The sequence below is a fragment of the Piliocolobus tephrosceles genome, chromosome 8, assembly GCF_002776525.5.
Source record: "Piliocolobus tephrosceles isolate RC106 chromosome 8, ASM277652v3, whole genome shotgun sequence".
Classification (NCBI taxonomy): domain Eukaryota; kingdom Metazoa; phylum Chordata; class Mammalia; order Primates; family Cercopithecidae; genus Piliocolobus; species Piliocolobus tephrosceles.
In genome coordinates, this window is record NC_045441.1 from 21453196 (window position 1) to 21478721 (window position 25526).

Sequence of the window (25526 nt, forward strand, 5' to 3'; positions counted from 1 at the left end):
CGTCATCTTCATCATCCATGTGAGGCATCATGTCGACATTCAAAAAGTTTCAGATTTGGGATTTTTGGATTAGGGATGCTCGACCTGTACTAAAAAGTTCTGCATATATTATTTCAACTTCCAACAATCTTGACCAAGACAAAAAAGGAGCCAGGTATTGTCTCCCCATTTCACAGATGACCAAACAGCCTCCAAGAGGCTCCCAGATTTGTCTGGTTGCAGAACCAGAACTCAACGTGGGTCATCTGACCTGAGCACAGGACTCAATTTACTCTGTCACATTCTAGCGGACAGTAAGCTTCAGTCATATCCTCTGAAACAGAATTCTTAATACATCTTTCTCCTTGTGAAAAGTGAAGCAAAAATTTTGCATTTTTAGAAAAATGTTGAGCCCTTCACTTTCTATCACTGAGTTTGATGACCACGTTGACACAGGGTGAGTGATCTTTAAATGTTACCCTACAAAGAATACACAAAACATGGTGTGTCCATATAATTAAACATTCAATGATAAAAGGAGTGAAGTACTGATACATGCTCCAACATCTATGAAGCTTGAAAACATTATGCTAAGTGAAGGAAGCCAGCCACGAAAGGCGATGTATTGTATGATTCCATTTCTTTGAAATATCAGAATAGGCAAGTCCAGAGAGACAGAAAGTAGATTAGGTTGGCAAGGGCTGGGGACTAATGGGGAATGACTTAATAATATGAGATTTCCTTTAGCGGTGATGTAAATGTTCTGGAACTAGATAGAGGTGATCGTTGCAACAACACTGTGAATATAATAATTGGCACCAATTGAACACTTTTAAATGGTTAAAATGATGAATATTATGTTATGTGTATTTTATCGTAATTTTTAAAAAGTTGTCCCATTGCGGAGTTCTTCTTTTTAGCATTTGAAAAGGATGGAAGATATGCTCTAAACCATTTGCAGATTTGGAGGGAAAGCTCTGGTTCTCTCGCCCACTTGGCCTGTCCAATGAGCAGGTCTGAGATGGCTCTGTATGTGTCCTGGGAAGCAGCTGTGGCCCCAGCAGGGGTGTCTGGCTGTGCCCCACATGCCTGTCCTTGGCTCACAGGAGGCCTGGCTGGGCTGGTCACTTACTCTCGATCTGCGGGGCGCTGCGGTCGTTGATCTGCGTGACTTTGCGCAGGCGAGTTCCTTGCTGGATATCAGCCAATAGCGCACTCCGGCCTTTTGGATCTGCCCTTCGCAAGCTGGAGGTGTCTGTGCTTACCTGTAAGGGAGTAAGAAGGATTTGACTATAATAGCATTTTCAGATAAACAAAATGTCCCGTCTGCTGTCAGTTCCTCCTCTTGCAGTTCTCAGTCTTCCCCGTCCCATTCCCAAGGCTGATCTCGGATTACCTATGGGAGAGACACTTTTGGGTCCTGCTCACACCTCTTTACCTGGTGACCTAGAAGGGACTCTTTATTTTAGATGACCCAGTCCGAAGTGCCTATCTTGTGCACAAGCTCCTGGAGGTCTTAGAGAGCCCTAAATCATAGCCCCTCCTTCCTCTCTCTTACACTCCCCACCCCAGGGCTTCTGTCCCTGAGTACCTGGCCCCTGCTCTCAGGTTTTGAATGATCATCCTGCTTGGTGCCCCAGGTCCCCTCCTGGACCAAATCCTTGGCTGATTCCCCACTTGACGATGGGAGTTGCTCCTGTTGCTTGGCTGATTCCCCACTTGACGATGGGAGTTGCATCATCCCCTGGACTGTTCTCCAGAGCAGGACGGAAGTCTTGCTCAGTCCTTAGGTACTCACATCCTCCTTGCTGTTGGGTCCTAGGTGGCTCATGCTGGGCCCATTGTGCCTCTTAAGGGAAGCAGATTCATGCTCTAGGAGCTGGCTTTGAATGGGGGATGGTGGCCTTCATGTGATCATGGAGCAGATGGGAGAACTGGGGAGCTCAGGGGAAACTGGGACCCATAGAGGTCAGAAAGTTGTGGAGAAAGGGAATGCAGAAGATGACAGTGAATGTCTGGTGACTGCCTTCTGTGCCTGGGTGTGTTACATTAGTCCTCACAAAACCTTGTGAGTTTGCCTCATCTTACAGATGAGGAAACCGAGACTAAGAAATCGTCTGTTTGAGGCTGCAGGGCTGGGGTTCAAACCCAGATGAGCTGAATCCCAAAGGCCATGTGCTTTTCACTTTGCAACACCGTGACTACCAAGGACACATGCTCTTTTGTTAGGATAAGTGTCTAATGGACTGCTAAATGCTTCATAAATATATTTGCAAGAAAAACTTTTGTCCTAATTCTGCCTGAGATACGGCTGCTTCACTTCAGCTGTAGCTTTAGCTGACATGGTGGAGGTTTCCATGGGTTATTAGAGCCAGGGAACACCAGAAAGAACATTGAGGAGGTTGGTGGCAAATAAAGGAGGGAAGGGGTTGCCCTGGAAGCCACAGCCAGGAGAATTCTCCACAGTTAGAAGGTTCATACCAACCACGTGACCTTAGAAATGGCTGATCATTTCTCAAAGCAAGAAATACTTGTTAGTCCTACTGTATGGGGATACCATGTATCTTTGGGTTTCAGCTTAAATATCACCACTTCAGAGGCCTTTTCTGACCCAAAATCTAAATAAGGCCATTCACTGTTTTCTCTGAGTGTACCATATTCCTTTTTCCTCTGTCACATTTATCATAGGGTATAAGTTTATATTATCATTGTGGAAAATTTCAATTTGTGATTATGAGTTGAGTGTTCATCCATCCCAAGGACTCCACATCACGAAAAAAGATTCTGTCTGTTTTGTTCACAAAAATATCCCCAAAGAGTAGAATTGGATCTGGCTCAATAACTACTGTATGAACGAATGAATAAATGACTTGAGTGAGTGAGCGAATGAATGAACTAGACCCAGGGTATCAGAGCTGTCTTTGCTCTTAAGGGCATACTCATGCACCAGGCAGAGAGGCATACACTATAGCGAGTTAAGCCACTGTGCAACGTGCAGCACAGGACTGGGCAGCCATGCTGGCTCCCCAGAGAGGAAGGCCACCAAGAGTCCAGAAATGACCATGTTTTTCAGGCTGAGTAGGCTTCAAGGAAGACATGAGACCTTGGAGGGTCCCTGGAGTATAAATAGTATTTATAAATCCTTGCTATTGCCATTTTCTGTTTAAAAAAGGACAAATCAGGTTGGCTGACTAGAAACTCATGGGCTCTCTTGTGTCACAGACTAGAAGCAGAGGCAGTTGTGGTTTTGGCTAAAATGTGCTGAGCTCACATTTTCACTGGTGAATTCCACTGCGTGGGTTATGAACCTTATGCAGGCTTTGAAGGGCATAGGCTTCAAAGTCTGATTCTTGTCTCCTGGAAACAAGCTTTTGAACCCTTAAGAGGGACTTATGAACGATGGTCAACAACAAAGTGGTGAGCAAGGAGCCTCAATCCTGATTCATTGGAGATTTTATTTATTTATTTATTTATTTTAGAAAGGCGGGGCATTTCCCATACAATATGCTTTTAAAAACCCCATATAAACCATTAATATCATGAGTTCATTTTAAGCTGCAAAATTTTAACATTTTTAAAGTTTCCTCTCATTTTATTTATAAATAATGAATGACAAATTAAGGGACCAAAGAAATATCACGACTGTAGCTAAGAGGGTATGAAAATTTTTGTGTGAATTTGACATTACAACTTCAGGTATGCATCATGGTCAGGGATTTTGGAGAATAAAGTGTGCTTTGTAATTTTCCTTCTAGGTATAAGAAGATAACCCACTGAATTATAATAATATTCATGGCCCAACTCAAAGGAGCCTTGGGGAAGGCAAGGGTAAGACTGGTGGGTTCTTTGTTTTAAAAAAGCAACTGGAATGATGAGAAAATCCCATCCCTTACTGGCCCTTGCGGATTGGAGGGGAGGGTCATGTCATCCAATTTAGACTGTTTATTACCAAAATGTATCCTCCACTCCTTGACTTTGCCCAGGCCAGGCATTACAGGTGAGCACTATGAAGAATGTTACATGTCCTTAAAATGAAGATTTTAACTTTGGACATGTCTCAATAAGTTCTTGACAATTCTACAGGGCAGATTTGTTAGTGAACATCTTCCAAGTCAGCAGGAGGACATGGCAAGTCACAGTGTGTTTATTTACACGGTGCAGTTCAACCCTGTGGGCTAAATTTAACATTCCCTCTCTGACTTCTCGGCTCTCTTTCTGCTCCGGTGTCAGCCCTGATGAACGCCCTGATGATCTCCCGCTAGAGGGCTCTCTCGCCTGATCTTTTTTTGTTTATTTGCGACGGAGTCTCTCTCTGTCGCCCAGGCTGGAGTACAGTGGCACTATCTCGGCTCACTGCAAGCTCCACCTCCCGGGTTCACTCCATTCACCTGCCTCAGCCTCTGGAGTTGCTGGGACTACAGGCACCCGCCACCACACCCGGCTAACTTTTTGTATTTTTTTAGTAGAGACGGAGTTTCATCGAGCCAGGATGGTCTCGATCTCCTGACCTTGTGATCCGCCCGCCTCAGTCTCCCAAAGTGCTGGGATTACAGGCGTGAGCCATCGCGCCCGGCCTCACCTGATCTTAATATGGTGTTCTCCAATCCTTTCCTCTCCTGTGCGGCAGGAAGGAATTAACAATTCTGTGGCAAAAGCGACCATATACAGTATATTTAGACTTAATTGGTTTTGCACAAAAAGACATATCCATTTGCATATTGAAGACCACATTACACAAAGCCAGTCATTTCTACTTCATCTGCAATATTTATTGACAATTCAACCATAATTTGCTGTCTTAAAAAACCTCCTGCCACCCCAAGAATTCTTGTTACTCTGGTTACAGGATGCAGAAACAGGAAAGAAAAGATTTTCAAATATTCACTGAACGTTTCATGTTGCGCAAATCCTGATCATGGGCAACTTCACTAAAAACACAGTCAAGGGAGAGAAAGCCATTCCTGGACACTTTTCCTATGGCAAAACTATGCACCAGAAACTAAAACACACACAGACAAAACAAAACACAAAAAAACCCAACAAAACATTACTTCTAAGTTCACTCTTATTTTGTCTCATTAACATGGTGCTTAAGTAGTGACAATTTGTTGGGTTTCACACAAAGCTTTTGTTGACTTGGTTCTACAGCAAGCTTCAAAAGAGATAGCCCAGGATCCCCAAAAGATGAACCATCATAGAATAGATATGCACCTTAGCTCATCCCCTGGGTTATAAAGGATGAAAGCCTGAAGTGTGCTTGTGAGATCAGAAATACAAAAATTGAACAACAGTCCTAACAAAGCCAAGGATAGAATAAAAAACTAGTGAGGGGCCTTTTCTCTCACCTTGATACATTATAAAAGCCTTCGCATGTCCATTTGTCATTCCAACAAATGAGTCAACTGCCTTATGGCATAGTTTGGGGAAGGGAGATGACAGTCCAGCCCAGATCAAAACTTTGACATACACATCTCCTGCTATTTGTCACCCTGTCACCATATGCCATCCTCACCTTTCCAATACTCATAATTGTGAAAAATGCTAATAAAAATCTTAGTTGGTCAATTCTAATCTAGTAGGTCATTTCTCTCAACAAGGATCCAAACCCTATCATTTTAATACAATTTCAGCCTTGCAGTCTTCTAAAGGTAGCTTCTCCAATGTGGCCATTAAACCTAAAATTAGTGCTCAGGTTTCCAGGCATACAAGCCTGCTCATCACCCCAGCCCTCAGCCTACCCTGTCTCCTAAAACTTGGGGGCAGACAGACATCAGCAGCCAGGGTCTTTGCAGTTCATTACCAAGTCTGAATCCCAAGGACAGCCAGAATGGCAATGTCTCCCTTCTACTGTTGCCATCTTTATGTAGGAGAACACAGAGAACCTGGAATCCAAAAGAGAGACATGAAATATTTGCTTAAAAAACTAACTTTCTCCTGTCAGGTCTGACACAATGTTCCCTGCACCCCATATGTGCATAAGTCAAGTTGTTCTAGAATGAGGTACATTGAGATCTAACAGTTCCAAGTCTCATTTTTAGAAACCCAAATATCCAATTCCAATCCATGCTCAAAAAGAATATACCTGCTAACCTTCTTTTCTAAAGCCTGATTTTTTTTTTTTTTTTTTTTTTGAGACGGAATGTCACTCTGTTGCCCAGGTTGGAGAGCAGTGGCATGATCTTGGCTCACTGCAACCTCCCCTTCCCGGGTTCAAGTAATTCTTCTGCCTCAGCCTCCGGAGTAGCTGGGATTACAGCAGGTGCATGCCACCACACCCAGCTAATTTTTGTATTGTTAGTAGAGATGGGGTTTTGCCATGTTGGCCAAGATCTGATATCTTAAACAATACTGTGTACAGACCTGTGACTGTTACCTGGAGTACAGAACTGATTCATCCTGTGCCCCTTTGCTTCCTTGGAGGTAAAGCAGAATGAGGGGGTCTTTTGTTGGGGCTATGAGCTATGAGTCTGGTCCTTTTCTTTACATCCATAAAACAAGCCTACCCATCAAGGTTATCTCATCCGCTTTCATGACTTGGTTATTATCTGCGGCTGTCACCTCCTCACTTAGGGATGTAAAGGCCACCTCATACTCATCCCTTTTCCTTATTCTTAACAGCCAGTCCATTGCAAACTCCTGTTGTTTTTCCTGATTTCTCAGAAATCTGTCACCTCTTCTCCATCGCTGCCATGATGTCTTAATGCAGGCATTCATCACCTCTGGATTCCCTTATGTGGTTTTCACGTCTCCTTGCCCTCCTCCACACAGCAGTCAGAGTAATCTTTATAAAAGATGTATCATTAATTGTGTCATTCATTGCTGGATCCATTTGAATTGAATCCTGAGGATTCAAATCCCCTCACGTTGCATAAGGCCCTTAGTGACCAGCCCAGACTTTCCATTCCTTGAGCCTTCCATGCTGGTGCTCACCTCCAAACCTCGGCTTGAGTTGATCTCTGCTCTTTTTACACTTGTCTCTTGGCTGTCTCCCAAGAGGCGTCTTGATCTTGGAAGGTCAGATGAAGAGCCCTAGCTGTGTTCCTAGAGCAACACGCCTACCCTTAGCAGAGCATCTGCTACCCAGATCATGTTATTCCACTCAAAATCTACAATGACTTTCCAGCTCACCCAGTGGAAAAAAAATCAGAGGCCTCATTAGTATTGCCTGCTGAGCTTGCCCAGATTTCCACGGGGTACCATGAGTTTATGTATAAATGCCAGCTTTTTCCTACCCAAACCAGTGTTATCAAGCAGTTCTATTGTGTGTCAATCCCTTCCCAACTACAAACTGCACATCTGGCAATACATTGTAGTACTAATTTTTAGCAACAATGAGAATTTTGATACCAGTATTAATTCTAAGTCTCTCTAGTAGGGAATAATCAGAAAAATATAAGAATAAATGTTAGGGATGGAAAGAGTAGAAATGAAGAAACATGGAGAAAGAGAGATTTGGGACATGTGTAAATTGGGCAGATACAGACAGATTTCAGAGGCAGGGATTAGAGTCTCAACTACCCCATAACTATCAATTCAAAAGGACATTAAACATATAAATGGTGGATCAGACACTAGACAAAAACACGTCTTTAAATGCACGTGATGGTTACTTTAACTGATAAAAGTAGTTCACAGAAACTGCTGGAAAGAGGGGACTTGAAAAGACGGTAAATAGGAATCAGTAAAGCGAACCCCTTGAATATTAATATAACCCAATATTATTTAAGATTTGAGTGCTAACTCTGTGCTACGCATGGTGTTAAGAGTGGGGATACAGGTGGGGCGCAGTGGCTCACGCCTGTAATCCCAGCACTTTGGGAGGCCGAGGCGGGCGGATCACCTGAGGTTGGGAGTTCAAGACCAGTCTGACCAACATGGAGAAACCCTGTCTCTACTAAAAATACAAAATTAGCCAGGTGTGGTGGCACATGCCTGTAATGCCAGCTACATGGGAGGCGGAGGCAGGAGAATCTCTTGAACCTGGGAGGCAGAGGATGCAGTGAGCCAAGATTGCACCATTGCACTCCAGTCTGGGCAACAAGAGCGAAACTCCGTCTCAAAAAAAGAAAAAGAAAAAAGAGTGGTGATGCAGCATGGGTAAGATTGCCAGGATGTTTTGCTCAGCGTGGAGGGGCATATGTACATGTGTGTGCGTGTGTGCACATGCCCCGCATAATGACTTATCAGTCAGTAATGCACCACACAGACGACAGTGGCCCTATAACAGTATAATACCATATTGTTACTGTACCTTTCCTATGTTTAGATATGGTTAGATACACAAATACTTACCATTGCATTACAGTTGCCTACAGGATTCATTCAGTATAGTAACATGCCATACAGGTTTGTAGCCTAGAGCAACAGGCCATACCACGTAACCTAGGTGTGCAGTAGGCTCTACCATCCAGGTTTGTGTGAGTGCACTCTATGATGTTCACATGATGACAAAATCACCTAACAATGTATATGCTTCAGAACATATCCCCTTTGTTAATCGACATATCACTGTATATATGTGCATACACACACACACATATGTACATATATTTTATATATTTGTGTATGTGCATACACACACACACACACACACACTTCTCATTATTTATTTTCTAGACCCAGAGCCTCCTAGCTGGTCTCCAAAACTGGACTCTCATCTCTCTTTGAGACAGCCTTCAAATGATCGTTTTTAAAGTGCTAATTGACTCTTCTATCCCAAAATGCTTCAATGGCCCACTAGTCTCTACCGAATCAAGGAATTCAGCCATACTGTCCCAAGATATCTTTCCTTGGCCAGCTGGAGCCTCATTCCAGCTGCTCTGGGTTTATCCTGTGTCTCTTCTTTCCCACTTCCAAGCCCGTGCTCAGGCCACCTCTTCTGGGGATGCCCCACACCCATATCTGCCAAACCTTTCATCTCCCCGTGAAGCTCTTGACATCAAATAGAGTTTACTTTAGAGAATGTATTTTTTGAACTTTCTCAACTAAACTTTTCCTTGTGTGATCTGCTTTTCTGCTGCCGAGGCACATCGTTTTTAATTCTCTGCAGCACTGCTCGTATCTTGCCCAGTATTATAGCTTCTACATATTGGTCTTGCTCCTTATTTTTGAGTGCAAAAACTAACCCACTCCACTTTCTCTTACCAGTGAATCCAGTTAAAAAAAAAAAAAAAAAAACTGTGGGAGCAACCTATCAGTATTTGTTGACATGAACTCTATAGAAACCTTAGTCTCTGGATCTTTGACTCTGCTTCCCCTGACATTTATCTGCTCCCACAAAGCAAGCAGGTATGGGAAGAGAAGTGATTGTTTTTTGAGGTCACATTTCAGCCCTGATTCTTCCTAATGTCTTCACCCTTTTTATCCTTTGGCCACTGTGTCCCTAGAGATGTGAATTCAATTCCACACCATTCTCTCCTTTTCAATGATGCCAATATTCTCAGGCTTTTAAGACTAAATTTTAAATTATGAGAAAATTTGATCTTCAAACTTAAGTTGGAACTAGAAAGGACAATCTCATGAACTCAAAAGAAAAAAAAGGCGGGGGGGCTAGAGCAAGGAGTCAAGGGCATGGCACCAGGAATAACTAATAAATAATACATAGTTGTAACAGTGTCAGGTTTCATATCTTCTATTTCTTCTAGACAAAAAGTACTATCAAAAAGAAACATGCCCCTGCCTGGCAGATTAATCTCCAAACTAATGAAATAACATTACTGTTGTTATTTCCAACTCGTCGTGCTGCTGGCCCTCAGTCTCTGTTAAGGTCTTCTCCCCATTCATCCAGGCTCGAAACCTCAAAGGTCCCTATGGCTCCTCCTTCTCTTTCTCATTTGAAATAATCAATCTTTTACAGAGGCCCGGCTCCTTCTCTCTACTTAAGAGTGCACATAGCAGTGACTTTGGCATTTGGGTAAGGGAATTAACAAGAGGGCTGCAACATGCAATGGGTGACAATGACAATAACAATGATAAAAAGAAATGGGAAGGCATTTGTATGTGCCAGGCACTGTCCCAACCGCTTTGCATGTATTAATTCATTTCAAAGGCCCTGAACAACCCTATAATGTAGGTACTAGTTACGAGTATTATGTCCAGTCTACAGATGAGGCACGAGGGTGAAGCAGATCATTCACTGCTACCAAGTACAGAGCTAAGCAGTGAGTCCAGGCAAGTTTGACTCTCTTCATCACTACACAACCTCTTATACCCAGCAAATACAAGACAGGCCTGCAGCTGGGAGGAGGGTGGAGTGGTCCCACTGCTCTCTGGCTCAAGGACAGGATAGATGTTGCCTTGCAAGCAGTGTGAGAGCCAGAGCAGGAAGGAGTGGGCAGGAAAGGGGCATCAGAGAAGGAAAACGGAGGATGGGTTGAAACAGACAGTGAGTGGAGTGTCGAAGAAGGCTGGGACCAAAGGAGCTAAGTGCTAGGCTTTTGCCAGAGCCAGAAAGGACGGCCAAGGCTGAATGACAGGCTCCGAGAAGAGCCTGATGAGTGCATTAAATGCCAGCAGCCACCTTGGCAGGGGGACTGAGAGGACTTAAAATGGAAAATGCACAGAGTAACCCTATGCTGTGTGGCTGATACCCTCAACTGTAAATAAGCTGTACCTGAAACTCCTTTGTCAGGTAACAGAGAACCTCTTATGGGCCAGCCCTGCTGATCCACCTCTCTCTTCTGAGTGTTGGGCCTCTTCTCTCCTTGCTTGTCTGCCTATTGGCTGCAGGGCAACAGGGTCTTTGGCATATGGCCTCCCTTTGTTGACTCTAAAATAATAGTGGTTATGAACACTACTCACATATGAAAGGAGACAAAGGTAACAAAAATAACTAAGCAAGGGAAAATTCCAAAATTTCTAGAAAGTTCAAGATGTTTCCACAGTACTGTCTGTTATAGAAGATAATGTAAGTGAATCTAGACTTCCTTTTCTTTTTTTTGAGACAGAGTCTTGCTCTGTCATGCAGGCTGGAGTGCAGTGGCATGACTTTGGTTTACTGCAACCTCCGCCTCCCCGGTTCAAGCAATTCTCCTGCCTCAGCCTCCCAAGTAGCTGGGATTACAGGCATGTGCCATCACGCCTGGCTAATTTTTGTGTTTTTAGTAGACACAGGGTTTCACCATGTTGGCCAGGCTGGTCTTGAACTCCTGACCTCAGGTGATCCGCCTGCCTCAGCCTCCCAAAGGGCTAGGATTACAGGCGTGAGCCACCACGCCCAGCCTAGACCTCCTTTTCTTACTGTCAGTTTCTAGGACCTTTGCATGAAAAGTCCAGATGCCTCTGGGTCCAGACTTGGATTGAATCCTAGAGAAACAATGACTCACAGCTAGCCCAAGGACAGTACTGAAAGGGTCTCATTGCTGGATTTGATGGAATTCTCATCCATTCCAGAACCTTCTTCCAAATCTCTCTGGGTTGGGCCCCTAGGTCACCAGACTGGGCTGCTGAGCATATGTGTTCTATAACTGTGTCATCCCTGGGCCTCACTCCAGTTCTAGGCCCTGTCAATGAAGAGTAGAGGCCTTTCCTTCCCTGTCTGCACCCAACAAGTCCTTCTTTGGTTTGCAGTGATCCTCCATCCCTAGTGTCTCTGTGGTTCATGCGCTCAACATTCTTGGCTCTTCTCTGAGCCACTTCTTCCTGCTAGTTGCACTGCCAAAGCATATTTATCCACTCATTATTAAGAAGGCAGTGTGGTACAGTGGAAAGAGCTGAGTTCAGGGGTCAGTTCCTCAATTTACTATTCTGTTCTGGCTGTCTGCATTTCAGGAAGCATCTGGGTCCAGTCTGCCAGTGGCCGAGTATGCTTGGTGGAGTAAGTCACCCCTAAAGACACCCGAGACAGCCCCTCTTTGCAGTTAAAAATGAGGGCTCCAGAGTCCCATCACCTTGGCTGGGATTCTGGGTCCACCACTTATTGTGGCAAAACTTAGGCAGGTTACTTGACTTTTGAAGCCTCAGTTTCCTCATCTATAAAATTTGGGAGAGAGTAATAACTACCACATAAGCTGTAGTGCAGATTAAAGGAGGTAATCCCTATAATGAGCTTAAAACAGAGCTTTGCACCTGGTAATTACTCAATAAATGTTAGCTGTTAATATCAGTTCCCTCTAATAATTTTCAGCAGACTCCACCTTTTCCTGTTTTAAAGCTTGCATTCCCTGGAATAAAGCCAGAGATCCAATAAAAAGAAATCCCCAGATGACAGCTGTGTAGCAGGTCTAGAAAACAGCAAGTTTAAATTAGAAAAGAATGGAACACATTCTGAGCAAGAGAACATCTAAGAAGCTGGGTGATACTGGGCATCAAGGGAAGAAAGAATATGGTTCCCTTTCCCCAACCACTAGTAAAAATAAAGAGAATCTGAAATGTGGGAAGAAGACAAAATTGTCCAAGAAAGACATTGATTCTGAATAACTTAATAGAGTAAGAAACAAGTTACCATATCTTAACCCATTAAAACATTGAGAGTATTTCCGTCACAAAGAGAGAGAAATGCAATCATACAATCCTATTTGTTTCCTTACAGACAGTATTTGTTCTTCATAATCCTAAAAGTATTGTCTTTCAGAGATTTTCAACTTTTAGAGACATTTGTAGAGACAAAGCAGGAAACACTGAATATGATTACACAACTGAAGGCAAACGTTATCCTTAGCTATGAAGAACTGACAGAGTCCAGCAATATGTAGAAATAATAACAAACTACAACTAAGTGGGGCTTATTCTGGGAATACAATATAATAAAATCTGGTTCAAAATCAATCAATAAAATCCACCATATTAATACTCTAAAGAAGAAAAATCACATGATCACATTAATTGATACAAAAAAGCATCTGACAAAATTCAACATCCACTCATGATAAAAACTCTCAGCAAACTAGGAATAAAAGGGAACTTCAACAACCTGACTTAAAAACAAAAAAAAAACAAAAAAAACTATAGCTAACATTACACTTAGCGGTAAAACATTTTCTCCCAAGATCAGGAACAAAGCAGGGACGTTCACTCTCACCACTCTTACTGACCATCATAATGGAAATTCTAGCAAGTGCAAATAAATAAATGGCATAACAGATTGGGAAGGAGGAAATAAAAATTGTACCTCTTCTCAGAAAACATTATTTTCTATGTAGGAAACTCCTAGAACTGATAAATGAGTTTAGCCAGGTCATAAGATACCAGGTCAGTACACAAAACTATATTCTGTACCAGCAAAAAACTGGGAATCAAAATTTTAAAAATATCTTAAAATAGCTCCAAGTACAAAGGAAATACTTATGTATAAATCTAACAAAACATGCACAGCATATGGATTCTTAAAACCAAAAGAAAATGCTAATGAAAGAAAGTAGACCTAAATAAATGAAGAGAGATGCTATGTTCATGAATTGGATAACTCAACATAGGAAAGACGTCAGTTCTTCCCAGGTTAATCTGTAAATTCAATGCAATTCCAATCAAAATCCTAGTAAGATTTTAAAATAGATATAGACATACTAACTGTAAAATTTATATGGAAAGGTGAAGGAACTAGAATCATCAAAACGATTTTGCAAATGAAGAGTAAAGTTGGATAACTCACATTACCTGATTTTAGGACTTCCTATAAACTACAATAATCAAGATAGTATGGTCTGGTTATGATAGAGAAATAGAGATGTATGTTCATATGAAAACTTATGCATGAATGTTTAGATCAACTTTATTCATAATTGCTCAAAACTGAAAACAACCAAAATGTGCTTCAGGAGGTGAATGGATTAATATGATGAGGACTACTACCCAGCAATGGAATAATAATGATAATAAAGGAAGAGCAGTGGCTGCCATGGATTAGGGGTGGAAGGAAGGTGTGATTACAAATGGGTGGCATGATGGAGTTTTTAGGGGTGATGGAATTGCACTGTGTCCTGATGTTGGTGGTAGTTACATAAATCTATGCATTTGTTGCAATTTACATAGTTGTTACCCTCCCCTGCAAAAGTCAGTCTTACTACATGTTAATTTCAAAATAAATAAATAAAAACAAACAAAATTAAAAATACAGTCGAGAAAAATTGGGACATGGAAGATAGAAAAGTGATGTAGCAAAGGGGAGAGACACCACAACCTCATTTCACAAAACAGAGGGTGAAAGAATGCTGTCAAAAGCTGACCAAAAGCAACAGAGGCTTCAGTGTATTATTTAAAGTTACAAAGGTAACCACAAAAGGAAGTAAAAATAGTGCCGCAAGGACAAAAAAAATTAGGAGGAAGGTGGGGAGGAAGAGAAGAGGGGTGATTCAAGGAAGCTAAATCCTCATCACTCATAGTAGCGAGTCAACAGATGATGGCTCAGTGTGATAAATAAAGAAATAACAGGGTTGGCATATTGTTCAGAGATTGCAACTTAAACTCAACACACTGCAATAAGCTTATTATCTCTCCTACTCCCTGGCCAAAACAGTGAGCCCCATTAACAGACACAAACTACACTTGCAACGTTGCTCCTTTCACTACCGTCTTTGCACAGCTCATTTTTAAACCATGGACACATAAAAATTTGATATGCCCACTGGGCCTCTTGCTCAGTTTTAATTTCTTTTCATTTTCAGGACAGAGTTGATAGTATATCCCCGGGCCAACAAATGACCAGGCCTTTACCAGCCCAAGTGACTATCCTTGCTGCCTATCCCATGTCTCATTGACCTTTTATCATTTCTCGGCCCTACAGTATCTTTTATCATATGAGAAAGTTTAGACATCTGGAAACAACCATGTCTGACATTTTCCCTAGGAAAAAGAACGAGCATCTCCCCCAGCCTCATCTCATCTTGAACTCAAGCTGAGTTGTCTAATGGTCTAGTGTGTGTGTGTGTGTGTGTGTGTGTGTGTGTGTGTGGCCTTCACAGAATAAGGTAAGTGGGCCAGGAGGTGCTGCCAGCAAGGAAGCTAAATGAATGTGTTCTGGGAAGAACATGACCCCTGAATTATATGCCCCAGAGGACCCATGGACACCATGGAGTGTTAGAAAGACCTCCCCTCCCATGTCAGCAACCATGCCAGGCCTTCCTGCCACTGCATGGCTGAATTACTGCAAAACACTTCCAGATAAATCTTCCCCAAACGCCATCAGTCCCTCTTCTGAGGAAGAATGGACAATGGCTCTGTCTGACTCAAATATATCTTTTCCATGAAGTATGTTCTGAAAACTCTGGTGAATCTTTCTTCATTTACCTGATTTTTCCCAAATAACGATGACAACAACATCAGTGTCCTATAATTGCAAACATTTGCAGCTTATAAGTCTGTCGCTAGATATGATGACATGTGAGTCTCCCAACAACCCTGAGGGGTAAATGTCAGTTCCTTCATTTTTCACCACATAAGCTCAGTGACCCTGCACGCCGGGCATTTTCAATCCGTATTTGTTTGACTTTCTTCTTCTATTAATCACAACCATTCTGGTCTAAGTTCTCTATAAAAAACAGACTCAGGCTGCTGCTCTTTAGAGGATAAATATCCATAATAAAGAAACTATAAACAGGCAATATATTAATAAATAAATAAATGGCAAATAGAAGGTAGTATAAACTACTATGCTAACAGGTCACAGCAAAGAGAAAACAAAGGAAAGGAGGCAGGACTAAGACTGTGCAGTACCCCGCCACCACCGCTTTGCCCTGTATATTTAAGAAAAATCTCTCTTGTAAAGTTACATTTCTTTTCCTAGGAAAATATTTGTTACGTCCATATGTTCATGGACAAAAGGTCAAATATAAGGAAATATAGTAAATAAGTGCTTCCATACCACAATTTGCAAGTAAAGTATAAACTCTTCCATTCCCCCCAGAATCACCAAACTGAGGGTATTGCTCCGACTCACACAACAAACATTCACTGAGAATCTCCTATGGGCAGGGACAGAGTAGGGGGAATCCAGACACTTCTATATATTACTTCCATGGTGACGCTCAGGAATGAGCTGAAACACCTAGAATCTACTCGGTCTACCTCTGGGCTTTGCTGGCATTTATGCGACATAGATAAGTCATTTAAGAATAAGCTGAGTGTGCAGCCCCAGGCCTGCATTTCCAACTGGCTGCTGAACATCTCCATGTAAATATCCCACTAGTACCTCAATCTTAACACATCCAAAACCAAACTCATAATCTCTGCCCCATCCCCACCCCTCCCCGCCATGCACAAACACACTCCTGTGCACCTCTTACTCCTCTCCTGATACGGAGCTCAATAATATTTTTCAAGTCAACCAGACCTAAAAGCAACAATTGCCTGTATCAATAATTTGTCAATTTTACCACCTACCAACCCCGCCTCCTCATGTATCTCTGATTCCTACCATCCTTTCTAGTTCTACTACAATTTCTTGTGTTCACTCTCTTTACTTCTCACCCATACCACTTAAACTATGGCTCCAATCTTAGCCATGGGAGTAGATCATCCTCCAGGGGTTATCTTAGTCTGTTTGTGTTGCTATAAAGGAATACCTGAACCTGGATAATTTATGAAGAAAAGAGAGGTTTATTTGGCTTACAGTACTGCAGGCTGTGCAAGAAGCACGGTGCTAGCATCTGCTTCTGGTGGGGGCTTCAGGCTGATTCCACTTATGGTAGAAGGCAAAGTGGAGCCAGTGTGTCCAGATCACATAGTAAGAGAGGCAAGAAGAGAGACAGGGCGAGGCACCAGGTTCTTTTTAACAATTAGCTTTGGAGGGAACTAATATGGCAAGAATGAACTCATGGGGAGCTATCCCCATGACCCAACCACCATCCATTAGGCCCCACCTCCAGCACTGGGGATCACATTTCACAATGAGGCTTGGGGAGACAAGTATCCAGACTATAGTAGGTGTGTAAGTGGAAGTGGGAGGTTTGACAGTCATGGATTTAAATGGTCTCCTAATGGGACCCTTGGTTTCAAAACTTTTCCTTACAAACTTTCATGTTGTTTCTCCAATGTAGTTCTCTAGATACAGATCAGACATCCACAGACTTAGGTCAAAATTCACTAAGCATGGAGTTGAAGGCCTTCCAGAATCCGACCACAGTCCATGTTTCTACCCACTCACACACTATAGATGCCAACCACACGTGCCTATACAGTTGGTGTCTGTCCTGTCCACACAGTTGGTGTCTCAAGGCCAATTCTCAGGCATTCCCTCTACCTGACACAGCCTTCTCCAATTCTGTTTATTGAAATCACACTCAGCTTCCAAGGCCCAGCTACGAAGGCTCTCTCAGGGAGCCCTAAATTAATCTGAGTCAGAATTAACTATTCCCTTCTGTGCATTTCCACTCTTATAAACTTATGTAAAATGGCCATGCATTTTAACAGTTTAACCCAGACAAGCAGATATCAGCTAGGGCTTCCAGAGTCCTTGAGATTGAGAGGAAACTGGCTCAGACCTCCTGCTTGACGCCCTCAGGAAGTACAACGCCTGCCAAGGACTTCTGCAGTTTCAGGGGAGCTTGTGTCTCAGGGTCATATTTGCTTCCAGGTTCCCACTTTCATACATCCTGTCTCTGCTGTATTCCTCATGCCTCAGAAATGCAGCTCAGAACCTTCTGGGATAGTCCCCACACCCAAACAAAGCAAAGAAACCCAAAAACACTCACATAAAGCATTCCTGATAAGCACAGTAGATGTTATGGAAATGTGTTAGAGAACAGAAAGGCTCTCCCTCCCAAGCCTCATCAACACCCTCACGCTGGGCATTGGGCATCCCTGGCCCTCAAATGGCCTTTGATCTTCCCAACATGGAATGTCACCTGGTCCAGCGATCCTTTACTCCTGAACCTCAAACCAGTGTTCCAGATCTTCTCTCTCAGCTCCCTGCTCAACCGTCTTCTCCCTCTGCCCAGCCTCTTATGCGTGGAGCGAATTCTTCCCCTTGTCTCATGTGGTGTGCTTTATCCATTCTTACCACTGCCTTGTTCCTGCTCTCAACTTCCAGCCCTACCCCCATAGTTCATGAAGATATTTCCCCAAAGACAGCTCCCCAAAGAAGTGCCAGCTGCAGATATCCTGGTTTCACATCTTGACATGTATCTGTCTTCCCCAAGGAAGTTCCTTGAGGCAGGAATTTTGTCTCAATCAACCCTGCCGGTACTGAGCATAATATCTTAAACATAATAAGCACTCTTAAAACTTCATTAAAATAAAATAGGTTCTTCAATGTGAAAAATACAGTAGGAGCTGAAAATAAAAACAAGTATTTTTGTCATGAGAATCACAGAAGGGGCCCGCTGGTATAATTGAAGTGTGACTCATACAATATACCCTCCTTAATGACACTCTTTGTATATTAATAAAATGGGGCCACCTCAAACTCTCCCTGAAAAATACAGTAGCATCTGTTTAAGTGAATGCCAGCAATTCTAAAGAGGAGCAGAAATAAGTGGAAGGTCACGACAGCTGCAATGAATCAAAATAAAAATGTAGGCTTTCATTGTTCTTAATCATCACCGAAAAGTCTTTATGGCAATTATGACAGGCAGAGAATTTTGCTTAATGGAATAGACCAGCTATTGGAGGAAGTACATTGTAACAGAATAAGGGGGGTATATTTTTAGTTCACTTCTCTCGACTGTATTTTTGTCTTGCACCTCCTAAAATTAGGCCTGCTGATTGAGGCTATATGTAATGAGAGTGGTGTGGGCTGATGTAACCATTGCTCTGAACCTAAGATATATCCCTATATACTGTCCTTCTTTTGTGCTGATGAGTCTCTGCCTCCTTGGTGTTTCAGTGAAGTTAACCCACACCCTATGGAAGAGGCTACAGCCTTGTTGAGAGTGGGGTGAGGGGAGAAGCCATTTAAAGATCACGAAGCATCTGGAAGTCACAAGACTCTGAGGAATAGAATATCAATGTAGTTTAACAAACATCATCAACTGCCTTTGATGTGTCAGCTACTATTCTGATCGCTAGTATATTCCATTTCACTTTAAGAACCAAAAATACTTGTACCGGCAGAAAATACGGCTATGTAATATGAGAAAATATGGCTATGTAATGTGACTGTAAGACACCATAAAAATTAATACATAAACATTGTAAAGAAATCACATTAAAATGCCAATAATCTCTGGTACTCACTCTGTTCATTTTGAGTAACAATAGGTTCATGCTGCAACAACCATGAAAAGGAGAGTTTTAATGATGATGAATCTTTAAAAAATACAGAATGTAAGTCTTGATGTGCACAGTGGGAGAGGCTATGCATGTGTGGGGGCAGTGGGTGTACAGGAACTCTCTGTACTTTTTGCTCAATTTTGCTATGAACCTAAAACGCTCTAAAAAAGTCCATTTAAAAATTAAATCACATATACACACAGAGATATATTCAATGTTTACACAGAATAGTTTAAAGAAAATCATACTATTAAAGCTCCACAGTCACCAACATCCCTGGGAGAAGTCACTGGGTAGAAGGTGGGAGAATGTGAAAACCCCAGGTAACACTAATGGCCAACAGCAGCTGGGCCACAGGAAGCAGAGCTCTGAAAAGTGTGTCTTCTCCTTGAAATGGTGGACACTTGCACTGAGCTTTCTGGTTTATTTTGTCAAAAAATAAATCTGTAGAAAAAAAAGATCTGTAGAAGCCAAGTACCATGGAAAGGGTGTAGGAAAACTCTGCAGGAGAATTTTTAAAATCATTGTCTCAACCTTTTGTGGAATGAGTTGGGGCATAATCTACTAAAAATCAAGAAAAATAAATTCATCGATTTATATTTTCCAAAAGAATCAGGGACATATTACCACGATTCTTTTTAAGAGAAACGACTTAGTTTATCTTCTGAAATGCCAGATTATGGGGGAGCAAAGTTTAACTACCCTATGTTGCAGGTTGGGGACAAGGTGAGGTGAAGGAGGTGGTTAGGGTGCAAGGTGTGTGAGTGCCCAGTGAGCGCCCCAGCACTGTCTGCTCTGTGCTTCACGCTGGTGAGGAGGGCAGCCATTTTTCACCCGATCCCTTAATCACCAAGGTCTCTTATCACCCAGTTCCCCCAAGCCTACATTCTTTGCTACAGTGAATATATATTACTTCCTATTATCTCTTCATATGTCTTATCTGAGGGCAGAGACAAATAAGGCTCCACAGCTTAGCATAGTGATTTGCAAAAAGTAGACATTAGAGTAACTTGTGCCTATGGACTGATGGATTTTGAGATTTGCTAATAAAATATGACAAGAGTGAAAAAATATTTATTCCTTAAACTTTCCATGTTGCCCAGAAGGTTCTTACATGACATGTATTCTACCCCACCAACCTTCTGTCTAAGGGTATCATCCCATTTTTGATGAAGAGTCATTGATCTGACAAGGTAAAATCAATAAAAACAAATAAATAAGAATGATAATAAAATGCAAGTTCGGTTTTTAAAGAGATAACTAGAAATTTTTTTTTTTGGTCTTTCTTTTGAGACAGGGTTTCATTCTGTCGCCCAGGCTAGTGTGCAGTGGCAAGATCACAGCTCACAGCAGGCTCAAGCAATCCTGGGCTCAAGCAATCCTCCTGCTTTAGACTCCTGTGTAGCTGGGACAACAGACACCATGCCTCCACGCTCAGCTAATTTTTTTTTTTTTTTTTTAATTTTTGTAGAGACCAGATCTCATTTTGTTGGTCATGCTATTCTCGAACTCCCAGGCTCAAGCAATCCTCCAGCCTTGGTTTCCCAAAGTGCTGGGATTACAGGTGTGAGACACTGTGCCTGGGCTGAAGATTTTTACTTCTCAGAATTTTAAAGTAAGAAGGAAACTTAAAGTACTTACTACATATGACCAATATTTAGGAGGAAATACCATAGTTTTTAAGGATAGATTAGGGAGATATACAACAGGGAACAGAATGCAAAGGCATGAACAAAGGAAGAAGAAAAGCTATGTATAAAAACCCCTATATATATGAATAAAGGTGGGAGATACGTAGGGTGGGGTAGGTTTACAATGGAAAAGGAGAGAATAGCAAAGTCTGTGAAGAAGATAGCTATGTCTCTGTCTATAGTCCTATCTACGTACATACATACATATCTAAGAAACACACAAAAGTCATGTTGAGAGACATAGAGTTGCCAGATAAAACACAGAATTCACAGTTAAATCTGAATTTCAGATAAACAACAAATAACTGATTTAGTGTGAGTTTGCTACACACTTATACGAAAACAATTATATGTCGTCTAATTGAAATTCAAGTTTAACAGGGTGTCCTGTACTTTGATTTGCTCACTCTAGCAACAGAAACAAAGTAATAAAGGGACAGGAGAGTGAGAAAAAATGGAGACAAAGAAAGGGCAGGGGTGAAATGATTTGTAAAAGGTGGGTTAACATTCACTTCTTGTGGTTTCTTTGGTACATATTTGCAACTATCAGCCTACACCAAGACCCCCTGAGGCTAACACTGGGTCTGCTCATCCACTCCAGCCATAACTGAGCCCCATCACTCCAGCATGAATCAATGAGAACAACAGTGGCCCCCAAAAGGGAGTCAACAGCTGCTGCACAGCATGCGAGACGGACAATTTACTTTGTGATTACTGAAAGACTGTCCTATAATGAATGCCGAGACCATCCAAGGTTGCAAGGAATTGACACAATTCTCCATATAAGCTTCTAGAAATAGCAGTTATCTGTCTATTGATTCTAAATGCGTTGCTACTGCAGCACACTCAGCAATTTATGTCATTAGAAGCAAAGCCCTAAAAGGCTCCTTCTAATCAGAGATTCTGCATTTTTTCTAAACAGTAGACAGAACAAGACAAAATAAAGCAAGTACGACCAAAACAAAACAGCACAGACACTTGGGGGAAAGAAAGTACATTCACATTCATGTATGAGCAAGGGGTGAAGATACAAGTGCAGACTCTATCCAGGAACGCTGAATTCTGCCTCAAGAAAAATAGCTTTACCCCTAAAAGCCTTTCTTCAGGTTAACGGCAGCATCTCAGAGGATAGAAGCTGGGACTTCATAGAGCTGAGGGAGCCTCAGGTGGTTTCTGCACACGCTTGTTAAGAAAGACATTGTGCATTAGTTTGTTAGGGCTGACAGAACAAAGTACAAAGACTGAGTGGCTTAAACCACAGACACTTATTTTTTCAGAGTCCTGGAGGTTAGAAGGTCAAGATCAAGGTGTCGGCTGGCTGGTTTCTTCTGAGAGCCTCTCCCCTTGAAAAGATGGCTGTCTTTTCCCTGTGTCTTCACATGGTTTTTCCTGTATGTGTGTCTTTGTCTTATTTCCCTCTTGTTATAAGCACACCAGATGTATTGGATTAGGTCCCATCCATATGACTTTACTTTATCTTCTATTTTTTTATTTTTATTTAATTAACTATTTTTTTTTATTTTTAGCTTTGGGGTACATGTGCGGGATGTATAGGCTTGTTACATACATAAATGTGTGCCACGGTGGTTTGCTGCACCTATCAACTCATCACCTAGGTATTAAGCCCAGCATGCATTAGCTGGTTTTCCTAATACTCTCCCTCCTCCCACCTACCCCTGACAGTCCCCAGTGTGTGTGTTCCCCTCCCTGTGTCCATGTGTTCTCGTTGTTCAGCTCCCACTTAATAAGTGAGAACATGAGGTGTTTGGTTTTCTGTTTCTGCATTAGTTCGCTGAGGATAATGGCTTCCAGCTCCATCCATGTCCCTACAAAAGACATAATCTCATTTCTTTTTATGGCTGTGTAGTATTTCATGGTGTATCTGTACCACATTTTCTTTATCCTCTCTATCACTGATGGGCATTTGAATTGATTCCATGTCCTTGCTAATTGTGAATAGGACTTCACTTTATCTTAATTACCTTTTTAATGGTCCTCTCTCCAAATACATTCTGAGGCACTGGGGGTTAGGATTTCAACACTGGAATTTGGCCAGAGAGACATAATTCAGTCCACAGGAAGCTGAGTCTACGACCGAGTCACAGGCTGCAGAGCCATCACCCACCTCCCTCTACGGGGTGCCTCTGACATTTATCAAAGAATTGTGGTAATTGTGAACAAGCAACCTGACCCAGGTAACTTCTGCTGCAGGGGAGTCTGTACAACTCAGTGGAAGGGAGTTCATCATCTGTTAAACAGGACTTCTCAATTTGGCTCTGACCCATTTTAAGAGTGTGTCAAAGTCAAACAAGTGTTAACTGTAGTCCACCTGCTGGCATATACTGCTATCCATAATAAAACATTAATACTGATCATCAGTGGTGGATGCTAATAGTGCATATCAAAATGCCACACTCCATATTTTAGCTTTCAATTTCATCCTACTTGGGATTAAAGAATCAAGCCACAGCTGAAAGTGCTTTTGAGGGCCTTATAATAGCATTCTATAAATACAGAGAAAATTCTGGGAAAAGTTCATCTTTTGTGCAACCTTTTAAATTCTTCTTACATTAATGCCAGCAGCAGCAGGTGGCTCGGCTGTGTAACATGAGCTTTGGTGTCACTGGTGGACCCATGAAAGGATGTGCTCTTCTCACTGAGTGCGTATTTCCTGAGCAGCTCCAAAGGCCGGGTGCCTCACTGATTCATGCTGCTGATGCCGGGAAGGGCACGGCAAGTGCAGTCCCCTTCCTTAGGGAGTTTACCAGCGTGCAGTGAAGACAGGTGATACATAAATCGTCTGAAGTGTAATGGTGTTTAAACTTCATGAGATCCCTATCAGACATAAACGCTGCAATGAAATGCGAGCTTTTGTTTTACCAGTTCACATTAACTCCAAAGCCAGGAAAACAGTAGTAAAAGGAAAAAGAGCATCGCTATGCCCAACCACACCACCACCAGTGAACACTTGGATGGTCCTTATTCTCTACTAAGCTCTTTTTATGTATTAATTAAATTAGTCTTCACGTCAGCCATAATGAGATAGATAGTATTTTAACAGAGAATGAAACTAGGGCACAGAAGATTTAAGTAATTTGCTCAACCAAGGCCACAGAACTTCTGGGATGGTAACACAGGAGTCTGACTCAGGAATCTTAATCACCATGCTCTAAAAGGGCCTCTAAAAGAAGCGGCTACACCAGCCATGCAGGGCCCCTGTGTGAGAAACACTGTCAGAGAAGGCCATTGCTACTGGCCCTGTTGCTAGTTTCCTAATACTGGCTGCCCTGGGGCTTTAGGGGATGCACTGTGGTGGAGGGGAAAGAGGGCAGAGGGTGGAGTCCTGTGGACTCTGAGCAAGCACTGGACCTCACTGTGCCTGTTTCTTCCCTATGAACCTGTCCCTGTGAGAAGCACAACCATAGCAGATGCTGTGGGTCTCCCATGCACACCTGCTCAGCGTATTCCAGAGGATGACTTCAGCTTCCCTCTGGGCTAGCTGCCCACTGGACTCTGCCAGGGGAACTCCTAGAGGAGAATGCACACCCCTGCAGGACAGATGGGGAAAGTGCCTGAGAGTCACAAGAGTTGGTGGAATGACTTGAGGAAGGCTCCCAGTCTCTCAGGGGTGCAGCCCCAGTTCCCCGTACACCCATTACTGGTTTTCCTCCCTCTTCTATTTCACTTCCTCACTCTCTTATCAGGACATCCAGGAATCACCTCCCAGACAAACTACTTGCACCCAAAGCCTTGTCTCAAAACCTACTTTTAGGGGAACCCAATATTAGACCTTACCTATCTCATGAAGGTGTTGAAAGATCCAATGATATTCTATGGGGAGATGTTTTTTAATTTGTCACACTGCTGACAGCAAAATGTTAGAGGATTACTATTATGAGTAAGAACAGGAAGGTATGATTATAATTGCTGTGGAAGGGTCTCCCTGTCAATAAGTGACTTTGGACACACACTCCTTCTTTTTTCTAAACTTGTCCTCCCAACCTGAAACTCAGCCATCATCACTGTGTCTACGTCAGAAATCCTGAGTTCAAGGTAGGGAGCAACTACATTTGGCAGCAAAGAGAACAAGAGGTTTAGCGAAATGAACCTGTTTCTTGGGAAGGGGACAGCATGCAAGAAGTTCCAGCGGGTTGGGTAGCCCTAGGGCTACTGCTCCAGGTGTCAAAGCAGTGAATCAGGGAATTGAATGGTATGATGATTCTTGTTGGTCTTGATTCTCTTGGTGTCTGGCTCTTGTTAAAGCCAGAATAATATGTCCTAATATAGCTGCCATATTTCAGTTCATTTCACCTAAGAACAAGGGTGTACACGATTTTGTATTTTAAAGAGTTTTCCTATGAAACCTCATTTTGTTCCTTCTATGCTCCTTAGGAATCTGATGTGGTATGGTCATGGCACCTTCCACTTTTGGCCAGCCTTTCCCTGTTTTACACTTGAGAACCCAGCCTTTGAAGAACATGTTTAAAGCCTTAGGCTGGGCATGGTGGTTCATGCCTGTACTTTGGGAGGCCAAGGCAGGAGGATTGCTTGATGCCAGGAGTTTGAGACCAGCCTGGGCAACAAAGCAAGACCCTGTCTCTACCAAATAAATAAAAAATAAACAAAAAATAAACTAGCTAGACACGGTGTTGTATGCCTGTAGTCTCAGCTGTTTGGGAGACTGAGGCAGGAGGACTGCTTGAGTCCAGCGGA

At 42.4% G+C, this 25526-nt stretch overlaps 1 protein-coding gene across 1 annotated transcript in view; it reads right to left on the reverse strand.

Moving 5' to 3' along the window:
• The window catches only part of WIPF3 (WAS/WASL interacting protein family member 3), a 110623-nt gene that overhangs the window by 40026 nt on the left and 45071 nt on the right, over nucleotides 1–25526 (reverse strand). Inside the window, exon 3 of the mRNA XM_023188369.1 lies at nucleotides 1112–1244. Coding sequence (XP_023044137.1) covers nucleotides 1112–1244 — 133 coding nt within the window. The remainder of the gene's footprint in view (nucleotides 1–1111; nucleotides 1245–25526) is intronic.